At 40.8% G+C, this 16,835-nt stretch overlaps 3 protein-coding genes across 5 annotated transcripts; 2 read left to right on the top strand and 1 right to left on the bottom strand.

The window, feature by feature from the left end:
- The first annotated feature begins 95 nt into the window (after positions 1-95).
- slc22a6l (solute carrier family 22 member 6, like) lies at positions 96-7,324 on the top strand. Of its 3 annotated transcripts, none has more exons than XM_021591462.2 (11): positions 96-714; positions 879-1,480; positions 1,725-1,828; positions 2,113-2,267; positions 2,393-2,561; positions 2,653-2,776; positions 5,519-5,634; positions 5,718-5,932; positions 6,043-6,151; positions 6,343-6,546; positions 6,660-7,324. In XM_021591462.2, the coding sequence occupies exons 2-11, from the start codon at positions 1,061-1,063 to the stop codon at positions 6,751-6,753; spliced, it is 1,710 nt and encodes a 569-aa protein (XP_021447137.2). In that variant the 5' UTR covers positions 96-714; positions 879-1,060; the 3' UTR covers positions 6,754-7,324. The 3 variants fall into 3 exon arrangements, with proteins under 3 accessions (XP_021447137.2, XP_021447135.2, XP_036823986.1); XM_021591460.2 differs by having other exon boundaries at positions 97-756; XM_036968091.1 differs by lacking the exon at positions 96-714 and having other exon boundaries at positions 1,436-1,575.
- Positions 7,325-10,149: 2,825 nt separating this feature from the next.
- On the top strand, positions 10,150-11,849 carry LOC110509437 (cytochrome c oxidase subunit 8B, mitochondrial; the record flags this gene model as incomplete). The annotated part of the gene is given in 3 exon segments (XM_036967713.1): positions 10,150-10,329; positions 11,010-11,123; positions 11,829-11,849. Coding segments are annotated over 3 exon segments (315 nt in total), but the record flags the coding sequence as incomplete, so codon positions are not given.
- A 1,418-nt stretch (positions 11,850-13,267) lies between these two features.
- On the bottom strand, positions 13,268-15,434 carry epdl2 (ependymin-like 2). Its single transcript, XM_021590276.2, has 6 exons — positions 15,144-15,434; positions 14,893-14,927; positions 14,429-14,563; positions 14,105-14,291; positions 13,796-13,880; positions 13,268-13,607 (listed from the first exon to the last, which is right to left on the bottom strand). The coding sequence occupies exons 1-6, from the start codon at positions 15,217-15,219 to the stop codon at positions 13,481-13,483; spliced, it is 645 nt and encodes a 214-aa protein (XP_021445951.1). The 5' UTR covers positions 15,220-15,434; the 3' UTR covers positions 13,268-13,480.
- Between the last annotated feature and the right edge of the window lie 1,401 nt (positions 15,435-16,835).

The following is a 16,835-nucleotide window of genomic DNA, read 5'->3' as shown; positions in this document are numbered from 1 at the left end:
ACACACACACACACACACACACACACACACACACACACACACACACACACACACACACACACACACACACACACACACACACACACACACACACTAACCCCTTCACTCACACTAAAATATAACCAATCAAGAAGTTGGGACATCTGTATATACAAAAGAACACTAAGTGTGTGCCTGTGTGTATGATGATGGTGTATGATGGTGTTGACTCTCCAGTGGACAAAGGATTAATGCCACACAGCAAGGACTCTCCTTTTCCCTCAGCGGTCCATGGAAAGAGTAGTTAAGACCTCGAGCGGTTTAACTGAGCAGGTTATAATCCAGAAAGAGTCTATTTCCTCAGAAAAACCATAGAAATTCCAGAGCAGATTAGCTAACAATGCGTAGCAAAAGCACTGTTTCTTTCCTGGTTAGATTTTTTGGCTGTTGTTAAAGGGAACTTTTTAAATATAATGTAACATATTGAAGTGAATGGTCTGAATGGACTCCATGGAATCTTGGTCTCTCTCTGAAAAAAAACTCTTGCTGTGAAGGCTGTGTTTGTTCACAGTAGGATGCTTGCTAAAATCTGGACTTTTCTTCAACAAAGGCAAGGCTGGTGCATAACGGAATCTATATAACAGCTTTTGTGTCTCAAGTGAAGTATTTGATTTATTTTGAAGTCAAACCTTTTAGATGTACTTTGTCCATATGTTCTATAATGGGAACAAACAGGTATGTTACCATCTCTGCTTCCACTGGATATTCTTTTCTGAGGTATTATTTTTGCACATAATCTGATTATAAAAGAATAAGAGTAAACATCACATCACAATGAAAATGATTGCAAGTATTGATATACTTCTTCCCATTAATGTGCTTCTGTACTTCTTTCACAGGTAGGCTACAAGTCTCATCAAGTGGAGAACAACATTTTTTAAACGTGTTTTTTTAACTTGAGTGTTTTTACTCGCTGGCATTTTTAGACGTGTTACAAAAGACGTTGAAGTGGAGAATCACATTCCTTGCTTCAGCAACTTCTCTTCTCAAGCAAACCCACTTCTAGTTGTGTCTCACAGCCATGGCCTTTGGAGACCTTCTAGAACAGGTGGGCAGCACGGGCCGCTTTCAGGTCCTGCATGTCACCTTGCTCTGTATGCCCATCCTTATGATGGCCAGTCATAATCTGTTGCAGAACTTTGTGGCCTCAGTACCCCCCCACCACTGCAGTGTCCACAGGAACCTGTCCCTGTCTAGTCTGAGCCCGGAGCAGGTTCTGCTGCTCACCGTGCCCCAGGACATTAAGAACAGCAGGCCGGCGAGATGCCTGCGCTATGCTGCGCCCCAGTGGCAGCTCCTGTCAGAGAATGGGACCTACAGTCCGAAGGTGAAGCGAGACAGTAGTAATGATACTGAAGACCTTCTAGATGCTGAGCTGCAGGGCTGTAAAGATGGATGGGAGTACAGCATGACAGAGATGAGTTCCACAATTATCTCTGAGGTAACAATCATGGATACGGTTTACGTAGTAGTTTTACATGTAGAGATGGATGGGAGTACAGCATGACAGAGATGAGTTCCACAATTATCTCTGAGGTAACAATCATGGATACGGTTTACGTAGTAGTTTTACATGCGTCCAAACAAACATTTGAAAGAGATCAACGACAAAAATAATTGTGGATGTGTTTAAGGATATGTTTCAAACTGTCAGTTATATTTATTTTCTCTTTTTCTCTTGTCAGTGGGACTTGGTCTGCGATCTTCGCTCGTTTAAGCAGATGGGACAAACCATTTATATGGGAGGGGTGCTTGTGGGAGCTGTAATCTTTGGGGGACTGTCGGACAGGTACCACTTTGCTTTTCTTATTAAATAGATGCTCAGATCTCGATTGTCAGATAATTTCTGTTTTTCTGTTTCAATACTAAGGCCTGGTTTCTCTCTTTGATATTTTTGTTGGCTTATCTCAGACAATGCCTCTTCTGCAAAGACAGGTCTCGAAAATACTGGAAGTGTGCAGCTGCAGCAGTTATTCAGAAACTACACATGGTATTGTACTCTTCAGGGATTAATGGCAGAGGTCTCCTCTGTACCCACTCTCTCTCTCTCTCTCTCTCTACGTTCTGTCTCAGATTTGGACGGCGTTTCCTGCTGCTAATCTCCAACCTGTTGATGGCAGTGGGAGGGACGTGTGCTGCCTTCTCCACCTCATTCTCCGTCTTCTGCCTCTTCCGCTTCATCACTGGCATGGCCCTTTCTGGCCTGGGGCTCAACTCCTTCTCTCTCAGTACGTTACAGGAAGGGCTGGGTAGGCAGTGGGCACTGCAGGCTAAGGTGGGAAATGCTCAAGAAGAGAGAGGCCCACCCACCATGTAATTACTCTTTCCGTCTCTCTGTTTCTCTCTCCTCTAGTTGTGGAGTGGATTCCCACAAGAGTGAGGACAGTGGTGGGTACAGGGACAGGCTACTGTTACACAATGGGTCAGCTGATCCTGGCAGTAGTGGCCTACTTCATTCGGGACTGGCGCTGGCTAACGCTGGCTGTCTCCGTACCTTTCTACATCACCTTCCTCTACTCATGGTGAGACCCAAAGGATTGGAGCAGCCATGACACTTTACCTAGTAAGGCTATTTGATTCTAACATGTTGTTTACCACATCTGACTTCTGCAGGTGGTTCCTGGAGTCTGCAAGATGGCTCGTCCTGAACAGAAAGTCTGAGCAAGCGGTCAAAAATCTCAAAACAGTGGCCCGAATCAATGGACGCCGTGAAGAGGGTGACAGAATCAATCTTGAAGTAAGGAACTGTGTGTTTGTGTGTGTGTGTGTGTGTGTGTGTGTGTGTGTGTGTGTGTGTGTGTGTGTGTGTGTGTGTGTGTGTGTGTGTACCTGCACTTACAGTTAAAGTCTGAAGTTTACATACACTTAGGTTGGAGTCATTAAAACTTGATTTTCAACCACTCCACAAAATTCTTATTAACACAATATAGTTTTGTCGGTTAGGACATCTACTTTGTGCATGACACAAGTCATTTTTCCAACAATTGTTTACAGACAGATTATTTCACTTATAATTCACTGTATCACAATTCCAGTGGGTAAGAAGTTTACATACACTAAGTTGACTGTGCCTTGAAACAGCTTGGAAAAATTCAGGAAAATTATGTTATGGCTTTAGAAGCTTCTGATAGGCTAATTGACATAATTTAAGTCAATTTAGAGGTGTACCTGTGGATGTATTTCAAGACCTACCTTCAAACTCAGTGCCTCTTTCCTTGACATCATGGGAAAATCAAAATAAATCAGCCAAGACCTCAGAAAAAAATTGTAGACCTCCACAAGTCTAGTTCATCCTTGGGAGCAATTTCTAAATGCCTGAAGGTACCACGTTCATGTGTACAAACAAAAATATGCAAGTATAAACACCATCGGACCAAGCAGCAGACATACCGCTCAGGAAGGAGACGCTTTCTGTCTCCTAGAGATGAACATACTTTGGTGCGAAAAGTGCAAATCAATCCCAGAAGAACAGCAAAGGACCTTGTGAAGATGCTGGAGGAAACAGGGACAAAAGTATCTATATCCACAGTAAAAACTAGTCCTATATCGACATAACCTGAAAGGCCGCTCAGCAAGGAAGAAGCCACTGCTCCAAAACCGCCATTAAAAAAACAGACTACGGTTTGCAACTGCACATGGGGACAAAGATCGTACTCTTTGGAGAAATGTCCTCTGGTCTGATGAAACAAAAATAGAACTGTTTGGTCATAATGACCATCGTTATGTTTGGAGGTAAAAGGGGGAGGCTTGCAAGCCAAAGAACACCATCCGAACCGTGAAGCACGTGGGTGGCAGTGGGTGTGCTTGCTTTGCTGCAGGAGGGACTGATGCACTTCACAAAATAGATGGCATCATGAAGAGGAAAAATTATGTGAATATATTGAAGCAACATCTCAAGACATCAGTCAGGAAGTTAAAGCTTGGTCGCAAATTGGTCTTCCAAATGGACAATGACCCCAAGCATACTTCCAAAGTTGTGGCAAAATGGCTTAAGGTCAACAAAGTCAAGGTATTGGAGTGGCCATCACAAAACACCTACCTCAAGCCTATAGAACATTTGTGGGCAGAACTGAAACAGTGTGCGAGCAAGGAGGCCTACAAACCTGACCCAGTTACACCAGCTCTGTCAGGAGGAATGGCCCAAAATTCACCCAACTTATTGTGGGAAGCTTGTGGAAGGTTGACCCAAGTTGACCCAAGTTAAACAATTTAACCTCGAGTGTAGGGGGCAGTATTTTGATATTTAGATGAAAAACGTACCCAAATGAAACTGCCTATTTCTCAGGCCCAGAATCTAGAATATGCATATAATTGGTGGAATTGATGGAAAACACTCTACAGTTTCCAAAACTGTCAAAATATTGTCTGTGAGTATAACAGAACTGATATTGCAGGCGAAAACCTGAGGGAAATCCAACCAGGATGTGCTGTTTTTCCTGAAACCTCTCTTTTCCATTGCATGCCTTCCCTCCATTTAAAGGGATATCAACCAGATTCCTTTCTCTATGGCTTTCACATGGCGTGAACAGTCTTTAGACATAGTTTCAGGCTTTTATTCTGAAAAATGAGCGAGAAAGATCACATCATGTCAGTGGATGGCTGGGTGCCAGCAGAATTTTGCATGCGCAACAGCTTGGAGCAGATATTTTCTCTCTCTCTCCTATTGAAAAAGCTACGGTCCGATTGAAATATTATCTATTATTTATTGTAAAAACAAACTGAGGATTGATTATAAAAACATTTGACATGTTTCTACGAACTTTACGGACACTATTTGGAATTTTTGTCTGCCCCGTCGTGACCGCTCGAGCCTGTGGATTTCTGAACAAAACTCGCCAACCAAATGGAGGTATTTTGGATATAAAAATAATCTTTATCGAACAAAAGGAACATTTATTGTGTAACTGGGAGTCTCGTGAGTGCAAACATCCGAAAATCATCAAAGGTAAGCGATTCATTTTATTTCGTGGCCAATCTACTTTGCTGCTAGCTGTTTGTAATGTTTTGTCTGCTGAGAGAGATGTCCTCACATAAACGCTTGGTTTTCTTTTGCTGTAAAGCTTTTTTGAAATCTGACATGCCAGGTGGATCAACAACAAGCTAAGCTGTTTCATTTAATTTGAATTTGGCGCTCTGCAAATCAGCGGATGTTGACGAAAATGATCCCGCTAAAGGGATGGGTGCGCCAAGAAGTTTTAAATGCAATGCTACCAAATACAAATTGAGTGTATGTAAACTTCTGACCCACAGGGAATGTGATGAAATAAATCAAATTTGAAATAAATCATTCTCTCAACTATTATTCTGACATTTCACATTCTTAAAATAAAGTGGTGATCCTAACTGACAGGGAATGTTTACTCAGATTAAATGCCAGGAATTGTGTTAAACTGAGTTCAAATGTATTTGGCTAAGGTGCATGTACATTTCCGACTTCAACTGTACGTGAAAGTACTCAGTACTGTCTCTATGCGTCCAGATGCTGCAGGATTCCATGAAGAAGGAGATGTCCTGCTCACAGGGTTCCTACTCTGTAGTAGACCTGCTCCGCACGCCCACCATGAGGAACATCACCATCTGTCTCAGTGCTGTCTGGTGTGTCTCCTCTACTTTTGCCTTTCACTATGACATCCCTTCTAAATGAAATGATCATGACACCCACTTTGACATTCTTTAAGGTTCTCCACCAGCTTCGCCTACTATGGTCTATCTATGGATCTGCAGAAGTTTGGCGTGGACATCTACTTGATTCAAGTGATATTCGGAGCGGTGGACATCCCTGCCAAAGTAGTGGTTACAGTGTCCATGAGTATATTTGGGCGACGGCCCTCACAGTGCGCTGCACTCATATTGTCTGGAGTCACCATTTTGATCAACATATTGGTGCCAAACGGTGAGGTGGTTTTGCCTGTGTCGGGTGTCATTGTGCTCTTTTTGGATGTCATGGCTAATAGCACTGGTGTGATTTCATTGTCGTCTGTTGTTGTTATCGCTTCCATTCAGAAATGCAGACAGTGCGCACCACTCTAGCCGTGCTGGGTAAGGGGTGCCTGGCCGCGTCATTCAACTGCTGCTACCTCTACTCTGGAGAGCTGTACCCCACCATCATCCGGTAATTCCAACAGGATGTTTCAGTTGACTATAGTATTCCAATACTGACTGTAAAACATATGTGTTTTTATATGTAATATTTTTACCTGTTCATTAGCATTAGGCAATATATGTGATGAAGATTAATGCAAATGGGGAAAAATGTATTCTGTTCAGGTGTCTGATGAAATGTGATTCTCTTCTGTGCCCCAGGCAGAATGGCATGGGCTGGGTGTCCATGATGGCTCGTGTAGGAGCGATGGTGGCCCCCATGGTGCTGCTCCTTGGGGAGGCTGTCCCGTGGCTGCCTGGCTTCATCTATGGGGTAGCCCCCATCTTAAGTGGGGTGGTCGCCATCTATCTGCCAGAAACACTTGGTGCACCACTACCCGACACTATCCAGGATGTGGATGAGAGGTAAGTCGAGACACAGACTCAAGAGCAGTAGAATATTGAACACTGTACCAGGAGTAGTAAAGTGAGAACGACTCCCAACTGCAAACTAGCTTCCTTTATTTTCTTTCTTTCAGAAGTTGCAAGAAAACAATCCTCAATGCCTCGCCCAAGAAGGAGGAGCTGGACATGTTAGATACCCATAATACCCTGTTCAAGGAAGCTGCCTGAAGACTCATCAAATGTTACTGACCTTGCCTGTATAGTCTAAATAGATACTACAGTTGCTTGCTCTACAGTTTTTTCACAAAGACTGTAAGGTAGCAATCAATATTTTAACTGGTCCACTGGTGTAGGAGGAAATTACCATGATTTGTGAGCTATGAGCTACGTAGAATAATGAAATGATCTGCTGTGGTACACTGTGGTCTGTTTAACATTTAATATTTCAACAGTAAAACATGAATTAATGCTAGATTGTGAGTAAATAAATATATGCTACAGTATATTGTGTATTCTAACTACAACTTTATTTGCATCTTTCTATGGGCCAGGCCTATATTTTTATGTTCTATACTAGTATGCATTCCTTAAAATAATGACAAAGTTATCCTCACCTTCGATCAGTATGATCAGTATGAATGGTCTTCGCCATGTGGCTATATTGTTTGTGACTGTGGCACAATTTCCGTTACAGTCCATGAAACTGGTCATCTTGACTGGGCATGGTATTTGTAGCTGGAATCGGTTTGTGTAGCTTAGGCCTACAGTATATCAGGTAGAAAATAAAATGTCAGATGTTGTCCTGTCTCCGTATTTTCCTAGAAAACGGGGAGGGGAAAATGCAATCATATTACCTAAATAAAAGATGCATGGTCAGTGTTTAAAAGATCAGAAGAAGATCAGATAGATACATAACATAACTTTTGTTTAGGACATGATGCCCAGAAAGTGCAAAGTTGCGTATGTGGGGCTACAACACCCCTAACCTACATTGAACATGCTTTTTATGTCCAGGACTCGAGTAGGCTTATTTTGGTCCAATAAAAAAATACAGATTAGAAAAACTCCCTAAAAAATGTCCCTATGGTTCAGACTTTACGCAAAGGGTATAGAATTGAATCACGTTGAGAACGCAATTGTTTAAATTTGGCAAAAACAAGTTGGTCTCAAAAGAGTGTTCTCGCAGGCAATGAAAAGGGGAGTATCCTAGTATGTACAGTACCAGTCAACAGTTTAGACACACCTACTCATTCAAGGGTTTTTCTTTATTTGTACTATTTTCTACATTGTACAATAATAGTGAAGACATCAAAACGAAATAACACATATGGAATCATGTAGTAACCAAAAAAGTGTTAAACAAATCTACATTTATTTTATATTTGAGATTCTTCAAAGTAGCCACCTGTCACGCCCTGACTTTAGAGATCCCTGTTTATTCTCTATATTTTGGTCAGGTCAGGGTGTGACTAGGGTGGGTACTCTAGTTTTTGTATATCTATGTTTTCTTTTTCTTTGTTTCTTTGTTCTTAGTATGGTTCCCAATCAGAGGCAGCTGTCTATCGTTGTCTCTGATTGGGGATCATACTTAGACAGACCTTTTTCCCACCTTCAGTTGTGGGATCTTGTCTTTGTTTGGTTGCATGTATTTTTTGCACGAAGAAGCTGTTCGTTCATTGAATTGTTTATTAACCGCGAACGTTACACCACCCTTTGCCTTGATGACAGCTATGCACACTCTTGGCATTCGCTCAACCAGCTTCATGCAGCTGGAATGCATTTAAATTAACAGTTGTGCCTTGTTGAGTTAATTTGTGGAATTTCTTTCCTTAATGCATTTGAGCAAATCAGTTGTGTTGTGACAAGGTAGGGGGTATACAGAAAATAGCCCTATTTAGTAAAATACCAAGTCCATATGATGGCAACAACAGCTCAAATAAGCATGAGTCCATAATTACTTTAAGAAATGAGGGTCAGTCAATCCGGAAAATTTCAAGAACTTTGAAAGTCTCTTCAAGTCAGTTGCAAAAAAACATCAAACGCTATGATGAAACTGGCTCTCACGAAGACCACCACTGTAAAGAAAGACCCAGAGTTACCTCTGCTACAGAGGATACATTCATTAGAGTTACCAGCCTCAGAAATTGCAGCCCAAATAAATGCTTCAGAGTTCAAGTAACAGACACATTTCAACATCAACTGTTCAGAGGAGATTACGTGAATCAGGCCTTCATGGTCAAATTGCTACAATGAAACCATGAGTGAAGGACATTAAGAAGAAGAGACTTGCTTGGGCCAAGAAACACGAGCAATGGACATTAGATTGGTGGAAATCTGTCCTTTGGTCTGATGAGTCCAAATTTGAGATTTTTGGTTCCAACCACCGTGTCTTTGTGATTAGGTGAACGGATGATCTCTGCATGTGTGGTTCCCACCGTGAAGCATGGCAAAGGAGGTGTGATGGTGTGGGGGTACTTTGCTGGTGACCAGCATGGCTACCACAGCATTCTGCAGCGATACGCCATCCCATCTGGTTTGCGCTTAGTGGGCCTATCATTTGTTTTTCAACAGGACAATAACCCAACACACCTCCAGGCTGTGTAAGGGCTATTTGACCAAGAAGGAGAGTGATGGAGTAAGGCATCAGATGTCCTGGCCTCCACAATCACCCAACCTCAACCCAATTGAGATGGTTTGGGATGAGTTGGACCACAAAGTGAAGGAAAAGCAGCCAACAAGTGCTCAGCATAAGTGGGAACTCATTCAAGACTGTTGAAAAAGCATTCCAGGTGAAGCTGGTTGAGAGAATGCCAAGAGTGTGCAAAGCTGTCATCAAGGCAAAGGTTGGTTACTTTGAAGAACCTAAAATCTAAAATATATGTTGATTTGTTTAACAGTTTTTTGGTTACTACATGATTGGTTACTACTATATGTGTTATTTCATAGTTTTGATGTCTTCACTATTGTTCTACAATGTAGAAAATAATAAAAATAAAGAAAAACCATTGAATGAGTAGGTGAGTCCAAACTGTTCACTGGTACTGTATATAAATAGCTAACCAGGTGGAGCTGAAAACACCTGCCCTGGATGATGGGTCGTCACTGCTCATTCACTAACATTTCATCTTCAAAACTCAATCTGACATAGAGCTAGCTCACTGTTTGCACTTGACAACAAACTTTTTCAACACACCTCCTCCTTCTTTTCCACCATCTTCAACAGATTCAGATTCAACCTCTGCCTCCCTCATTCTCTTCAACCCCTCTTCCTCTCTTTCTTGCCACCTCAAGTGACGCCATGTCTACTGCCACTCCATAATCTCTGAAAAGACATTCATTCGCACACCGGTAGTCGTCTGGTATGATAACTACAACTACCATAATGCCCTTGGGAAATCACAGAATTACCTCCTTGGCCTATCAACTCTGTTATCACTAGTCACCACAGCCACAAATGTCAAAATTCGCTATATCGTAAAAATTAATTAATGTGTTTCGTTGCTTTTTGTCTTAATTTAAGGTTAGGGATATGGTTATGTTTATAATCTGATTTTAAGAAGGTAAATTGTAAAAATAGGTGGGGTTTAGCCATAATTATGACTTTGCCGCCCTGGTAACTAGTAACAACCGATCACCAACGCAACCCACTTCCCGACCATTTTGGGAACATTGCTCTACTCCACAGTTGTGCCTGGTCTCCTCAGAACTATTTCAACTCGCACTGCTCTGGCATTGCGGGGACCCATGATCACCCAGAGGGCCAGTGTCTTCACCAGACCGGCTAAAGACCCTCTCGGCCCTTCCGTAAGTAGTTAACTTTACCTGTGGTCGTGAAACAGACAAGAAGCTCGTAGCTGTTGAGGCATAAGCCATGTTGGGCCTGCTAGTTAATGTTAGCTACCTAACTGATAGCTGAAGATGTTGAGCTTTGACTTTATTTTGTGTCATAGCTAGCCAGCTAATTCAGCTGTGGTGGGGTAACATTTGTTTATTCCTTTTTAAAAATATGTCTAATTTAGCAACTTTCCTATCAATGTAAAACTATCTTTCTTTTTATGATAATAATTTGCAAACTTTTGTTGGTGTGATAATCTGCCAGGTCGTGTTAGCTATGTAGCTAGCTAACACGGCTAACCATTGATTTATCAGCAACACAACAGGGCAGTGATCAGGAGAATATCCATGACAGGGGCATTGTAGTCATGCCCCTGAATACATGTGTTGGGTCTATCCAGTGAACTGAAATTCTCAGAACAGAGATGGAAATGTAGCTAAATAGCTGCACTTAAATATAATTTTGCAGGTCAGGAATGTCCATATAGCCTTTTCCATCTGACATGATTCCTTGTACCACATGACATTGAGAAGTAATCATCTGTTCTACACTTTTGAACATTCTCATTCTGTAACATTACACAACACCCTCAACATAGCACCATGTCATGAATAACCTAGTCCTGTTTACTCTACCATCTTTTCTACAGGAGACCATCATCGGACTGGGACTGTTCGCACTGGCTATCCTGGGACCTTCCGGTTGGATTCTCACCAACATTGAGGACTACAAGAAGAAAGATTAACTTAAACTTCTTATGGAGGTGGTCCCTGCACAGGGATAGCTCAGCGGAAATTTCAGAGCGCCACCTATAGTACTTGAGTAAAGTACTCGATAAAGCTCAAACTTTCATAAAAATACACATGCAAGGTACTGAATTATAGCTACACTCGTTGTGAATCTAGCCACCAAGTCAGATTTGTAAAATGCTTTTCGGCGAAAGCATGAGAAGCTATTATCTGATAGCATGCACCCCCCAAAATACCAGCACGACACGTAAACAACAGATTTTGCGGTAGCCGGCGCTACCCAAAACGCAGAAATAAAATATAAAACATTCATTACCTTGGACGAGCTTCTTTGTTGGCACTCCTACATGTCCCATAAACATCACAATTGGGTCTTTTTCCCGATTAAATCCGTCATTGTATACCCAAAATGTCATTTGCTGAAGACCAGTCTGATGCTGAGAAAAGTCCATTTACACGACTCAACGTCACTTTTTAAAATTACAAAAGTCGCCTATAAACTTTTACAAATGACTTCAAACGACTTTTCTAAACCAACTTTAGGTATCAATAAACGTTAATGATGTATCAAATTGATCACGGGGCGATCTGTATTCGATAGCAGCAAGTTTGGAAATCATTGTCCATTTTTTCAGTTTCACAACATACTGTGATGCGCCGCAAGAAAGGAGGGGTCTATTCGTGTTGTAACCAAGGATAAATGATTCTGATATTGATAGCAATGGCGACACCGTGTGTAGGCGTTTACAGGGGGTTCGCATATATTTTATCTCGTCTTAAACACTTCATTGAATGGCGGACTAATATTTTGTTTTTGTTTTTGGTAAACAGTTTTACCAGTAATTTTTACTCCTAAACACGTTCTGTTATAGACCCGATTTAACCAGTTTTAGAAACTTCAGAGTGTTTTCTATCCACACATACTTATCATATGCATATACTATATTCCTGGCATGAGTAGCAGGACTTTGAAATGTTGCGATTTTTAACAAAAAGCTGCGAAAATTCGCATCATCCATAATTAACATGGACTCATGTTAATGGATGTTCTGTACATTCTCTACTTATTCAAGACCCTCCTGGGACCATCATTACTTCAAGAACTCTGTGGAACAAATCCCCAACCTCCATGAACTACCTCTCCATCTCCACTTAACTCTCCTCACTCCTAGTTTACTCTTCAGCCCTTTGGAGAACCGTCTGCAAATAGAATGGCTGCACAACATCTCAAGAATTGTGAATTTTAATTGAACAAGGAGTATGTTACAGTGATAAAACATAATTCAACTTTAAATATTCTAGTCTCAAATGTGCCTGTTTGTCAAGTGCCTCTCAATGATGCCAACACCACTCACTAAATAGCCTGGAGAAAAATAAGCTATAAGAGCTGTCTATTTGATTTACTAAAGTGTTCTGTTGAAGTTACTATAAGTCATTTCACATTCCTGTAAAGAATGTTCTTTTTTGGGTTACCTTATGATGTGGTAAGAAAGTAGTCTGGGTACTGGTCTTTTTAGCTAACATTCCACCCATTGCTACTCCTGCAAATTACCTAGTGGAACGTTAGCTGAAGAGAGCGGTACCCATTCTAGTAAGAATGTACTTTAGCACTGATCTTCAAATGGGTGCATTTCACTCTAGTTTTCTACTTTTTTTTCTATAGGCTTCAAATGTATTTATGCCACTTGCATCCAAAGTGGTCATGTAAATTATGATTTCATTATAAAATGATCAATAGCACCATCTGTTGGCCAATAGCTTCTATTACAACAGCATGCTGCAATTGAAATGAACAATCTTTTACCTTTATTTAACTAGGCAAGTCAGTTAAGAACAAACTCTTATTTTCAATGACAGTCTAGAAACAGTGGGTTAACTGCCTTGTTCTGGGGTAGAACAACAGATGTTTACCTTGTCAGCTCAGGGATTTGATTTTGCAACCTTTCAGTTACTAGTCCAATGCTCTAACCACTAGGCTACCTGTCACTACAGTGCATTACTTATTTTTTCACCTTTATGGCTGCCTACACAAGTAGCGCAATTCTGATATTTTGCTCAATTATTGTGCCTATGTGCTAAGTCCCTTATGGAGTTTTAATTTGGCTCCATTTCATTTGTTAATGTACCTTAAAAAAAATCTTGAATCTGCATTTGAAAGTTTGAGTGTCTACAGGGTTGTGCTCTTCTGTTACCCCGAAAAAAGACATTTATTGAATATGTGCATCTTGTATTTTTTTTATCGCCGATGCCATCAGGTTAAAACAGACAGGAGTCCACTGTTTATTGTTTTAACAATAGTTCATGAAGTCATTACTTTAAATGATCATGGTGGAGTAGGAAGTGGAAAGTGCTTTGATGCATTACTATTAACTCAAATGAGGGCATCAAAGAAACTTGTCAGTGCAGCATCGTTGCCCGGCTGTGCTTTGTCACAGAAAGAAGGAGGGTTGAAAACTTCAGGGTCCTCAACTCCGAGCACCATGTCAAAGAAACTCAGACTGCAGATGGAACAGACAGTAACATAAAAGCCCCCGTCAGGCTAAAAGCATTCAGACGTGGGCTCTTTCTCAATGCAGTGTTTCTCAAACAAGACCATAGTCCCTTCATCAGATACTGTATAAGACTGTTTTATGATTTACGACTGCAATAACAAAACTGCCTAAAATTGGGATTGTGTACCACTTACCTTAGAAGGGTTTGATCCTCAATGTTGTACCACCAGGCATGAACGGGCAGGCAACCAAACTCAGTGAAAGTGAGGAGGTAATCATCTGTAAGAAGTGTGCATGGACATTATAATAAATGCGCAGAGATGATACAAACCACTAGCTATGTGAACAGCACCGATGGATTTATGGAAAGGTTTTGATTATATTTCTTAAGTCACTCATGCTAAGGGAATTTAGCAGTGAATGTAAATAATAGTCGGTAGTTAGTCTGAGGTTTTCTAGAGTAGTTAGTCGGAGGTTTTCTAGAGTATTCGTCATTCACTCACCGTGAGGCTCTGCCATTGTTCCTGACCAGTTGTTGACCAGCAGCCCTTCTGCAGGAGCGGAAAGGCTCCCAATGATCACCTGTGATTGGAACTTGGCATCCCTGGGGATCTCCATTGGCTTCCAGGGATCCTTAAAGTGGACCTTCTCACAGGTTTGATTATGGCGGAAGATTTGGTAAGCTATACCCTGAGAAGATGAATAATAGACACGTCTGAATGGTTGTTATTTTTGGATGGAAATGGCCTTCACACTATATCATCATCCAGTACAACCCCCCTGAATAACAATGATAATGCAGAGAATATGTGTCTGTAAGATCAAACCTCTTTATAAAGAAGAAGGGTGTCTCTGTAGGTGGTGTGGTTGTCCTGGTCCAGAAGAAGTCGGATGTGCACCCTCTCTTCAAAAGCATCATAGGAGAATTTCTCAACACCAAAAGTTTTCTCCTTGAGGATCGTCTGTTTGAATGTGTGATAGAAAATACACACATGATACCATTCAGAGTTTATTTTTAAAGAGAAGCATGCATATTTCATTTGAACAGGAAAGCTACAATATCAGGGGATCTTTTATTGCTCATCTCAATTAAATGAAATCATATTGCAGTATATACACAGTAGCTCCTTTTTATATAGCCAAATAAAACCACAGAATGGTTTTGGGTGCCATACAAACCTAGTACAACTATGAGGAAGAATCTTTCACAGGTATCAAAGGTAGCGGTGTGTAAAAAAATACAAAGTGTAAAGATTTCTCTGGTGAGCTTGATATTTGTTTAAAGACTTACCAGTGCCATACTGCCCTCGACCAAAGGTGGTGATTCTTTAATGTGAAAGACATACATTTGTCATATTACAGTAATACAAACAGGTAGAAAATGATTTCCCAAATAGAGATGCAATCTGGCATTCTTCAGGCTATTTGCGTGTCTAGGCAATAGACAATATGTTTAGTGTTATTTGATTAACATCGTGGCGGTGCATTTAGTTGGTTATTCCAAAAGTGTCTCAATAAGGAATGACATTTCTTCTCACTTACTGCATGGATGAGGTCGTTCTGCCAAGCTCCCAACAGCCAGACACAGGCTGATGGAAAACAGAAGGTAGGCTTGCATCGTGTGGTTCTAACGTTGGTCTAACGTGTGCAGTTGTAACGGCAGCAGCTTGCTCTCCTTCAGCAGTCCTCTCTGACTCACCCTCGTAGTCAAGGGGTTCTTATACACACCTCTTTTAATCCAACTCCACCTCTATGTTTTCTCTCTCACTGAGAGAATGGTACAAGGCCAAGCAGAAGGTCATGTGCGAGTCATGAAACATCCATAAAATAAGTACTGTGTGTGTGTGTGTGTGTGTGTGTGTGTGTGTGTGTGTGTGTGTGTGTGTGTGTGTGTGTGTGTGTGTGTGTGTGTGTGTGTGTGTGTGTGTGTGTGTGTGTGTGTGTGCGTGCGTGCGTGTGTTTGTGTGTGTGTTTTGTTTGACAGAACATAAAACCATTTGGGACTTACACATACAGGTGTCCCATGGGCGAACAAAGTTAATTACCTTATCTAACCTTGGTACCATGACTGTGGCCCATCTCATGTACACATTAACACAAATAGACCCTAAAAGCAGCAAACAAGCATTTTTAGCAGTAATACTGTGCCATAGTGCACACAGACATTCGGTGTCAACCTTCTTCAGTGTGTGTGTGTGAAATACAATTTGATTAATGCTGCCAAATAATACAAAACAATAAAATGTACATGTACATATAAAATGTAAAATATTATCAATCAGTTTTATTTTATTGGTTTCAATTCTCACAAACACAATGTAACAACCCAGAGTTGGAGAAAAAAAGTAAGTTTGAGAGTGAAAACACAATGTAACAACCCAGAGTTGGAGAAAAAAAGTAAGTTTGAGAGTGAAAACACAATGTAACAACCCAGAGTTGGAGAAAAAAAGTCAGTTTGAGAGTGAAAACACAATGTAACAACCCAGAGTTGGAGAAAAAAAGTCAGTTTGAGAGTGAAAACACAATGTAACAACCCAGAGTTGGAGAAAAAAAGTCAGTTTGAGAGTGAAAACACAATGTAACAACCCAGAGTTGGAGAAAAAAAGTCAGTTTGAGAGTGAAAACACAATGTAACAACCCAGAGTTGGAGAAAAAAAGTCAGTTTGAGAGTGAAAACACAATGTAACAACCCAGAGTTGGAGAAAAAAAGTCAGTTTGAGAGTGAAAACACAATGTAACAACCCAGAGTTGGAGAAAAAAAGTCAGTTTGAGAGTGAAAACACAATGTAACAACCCAGAGTTGGAGAAAAAAAGTCAGTTTGAGAGTGAAAACACAATGTAACAACCCAGAGTTGGAGAAAAAAAGTCAGTTTGAGAGTGAAAACACAATGTAACAACCCAGAGTTGGAGAAAAAAAGTCAGTTTGAGAGTGAAAACACAATGTAACAACCCAGAGTTGGAAAAAAAAAGTCAGTTTGAGAGTGAAAACACAATGTAACAACCCAGAGTTGGAGAAAAAAAGTCAGTTTGAGAGTGAAAACACAATGTAACAACCCAGAGTTGGAGAAAAAAAGTCAGTTTGAGAGTGAAAACACAATGTAACAACCCAGAGTTGGAGAAAAAAAGTCAGTTTGAGAGTGAAAACACAATGTAACAACCCAGAGTTGGAGAAAAAAAGTCAGTTTGAGAGTGAAAACACAATGTAACAACCCAGAGTTGGAAAAAAAAAGTCGG

This window comes from Oncorhynchus mykiss, chromosome Y (genome assembly GCF_013265735.2).
Source record: "Oncorhynchus mykiss isolate Arlee chromosome Y, USDA_OmykA_1.1, whole genome shotgun sequence".
Lineage (NCBI taxonomy): Eukaryota > Metazoa > Chordata > Actinopteri > Salmoniformes > Salmonidae > Oncorhynchus > Oncorhynchus mykiss.
Note: the sequence above shows the minus strand (reverse complement) of the source record. Positions and strands in the feature narration are given on the sequence as shown.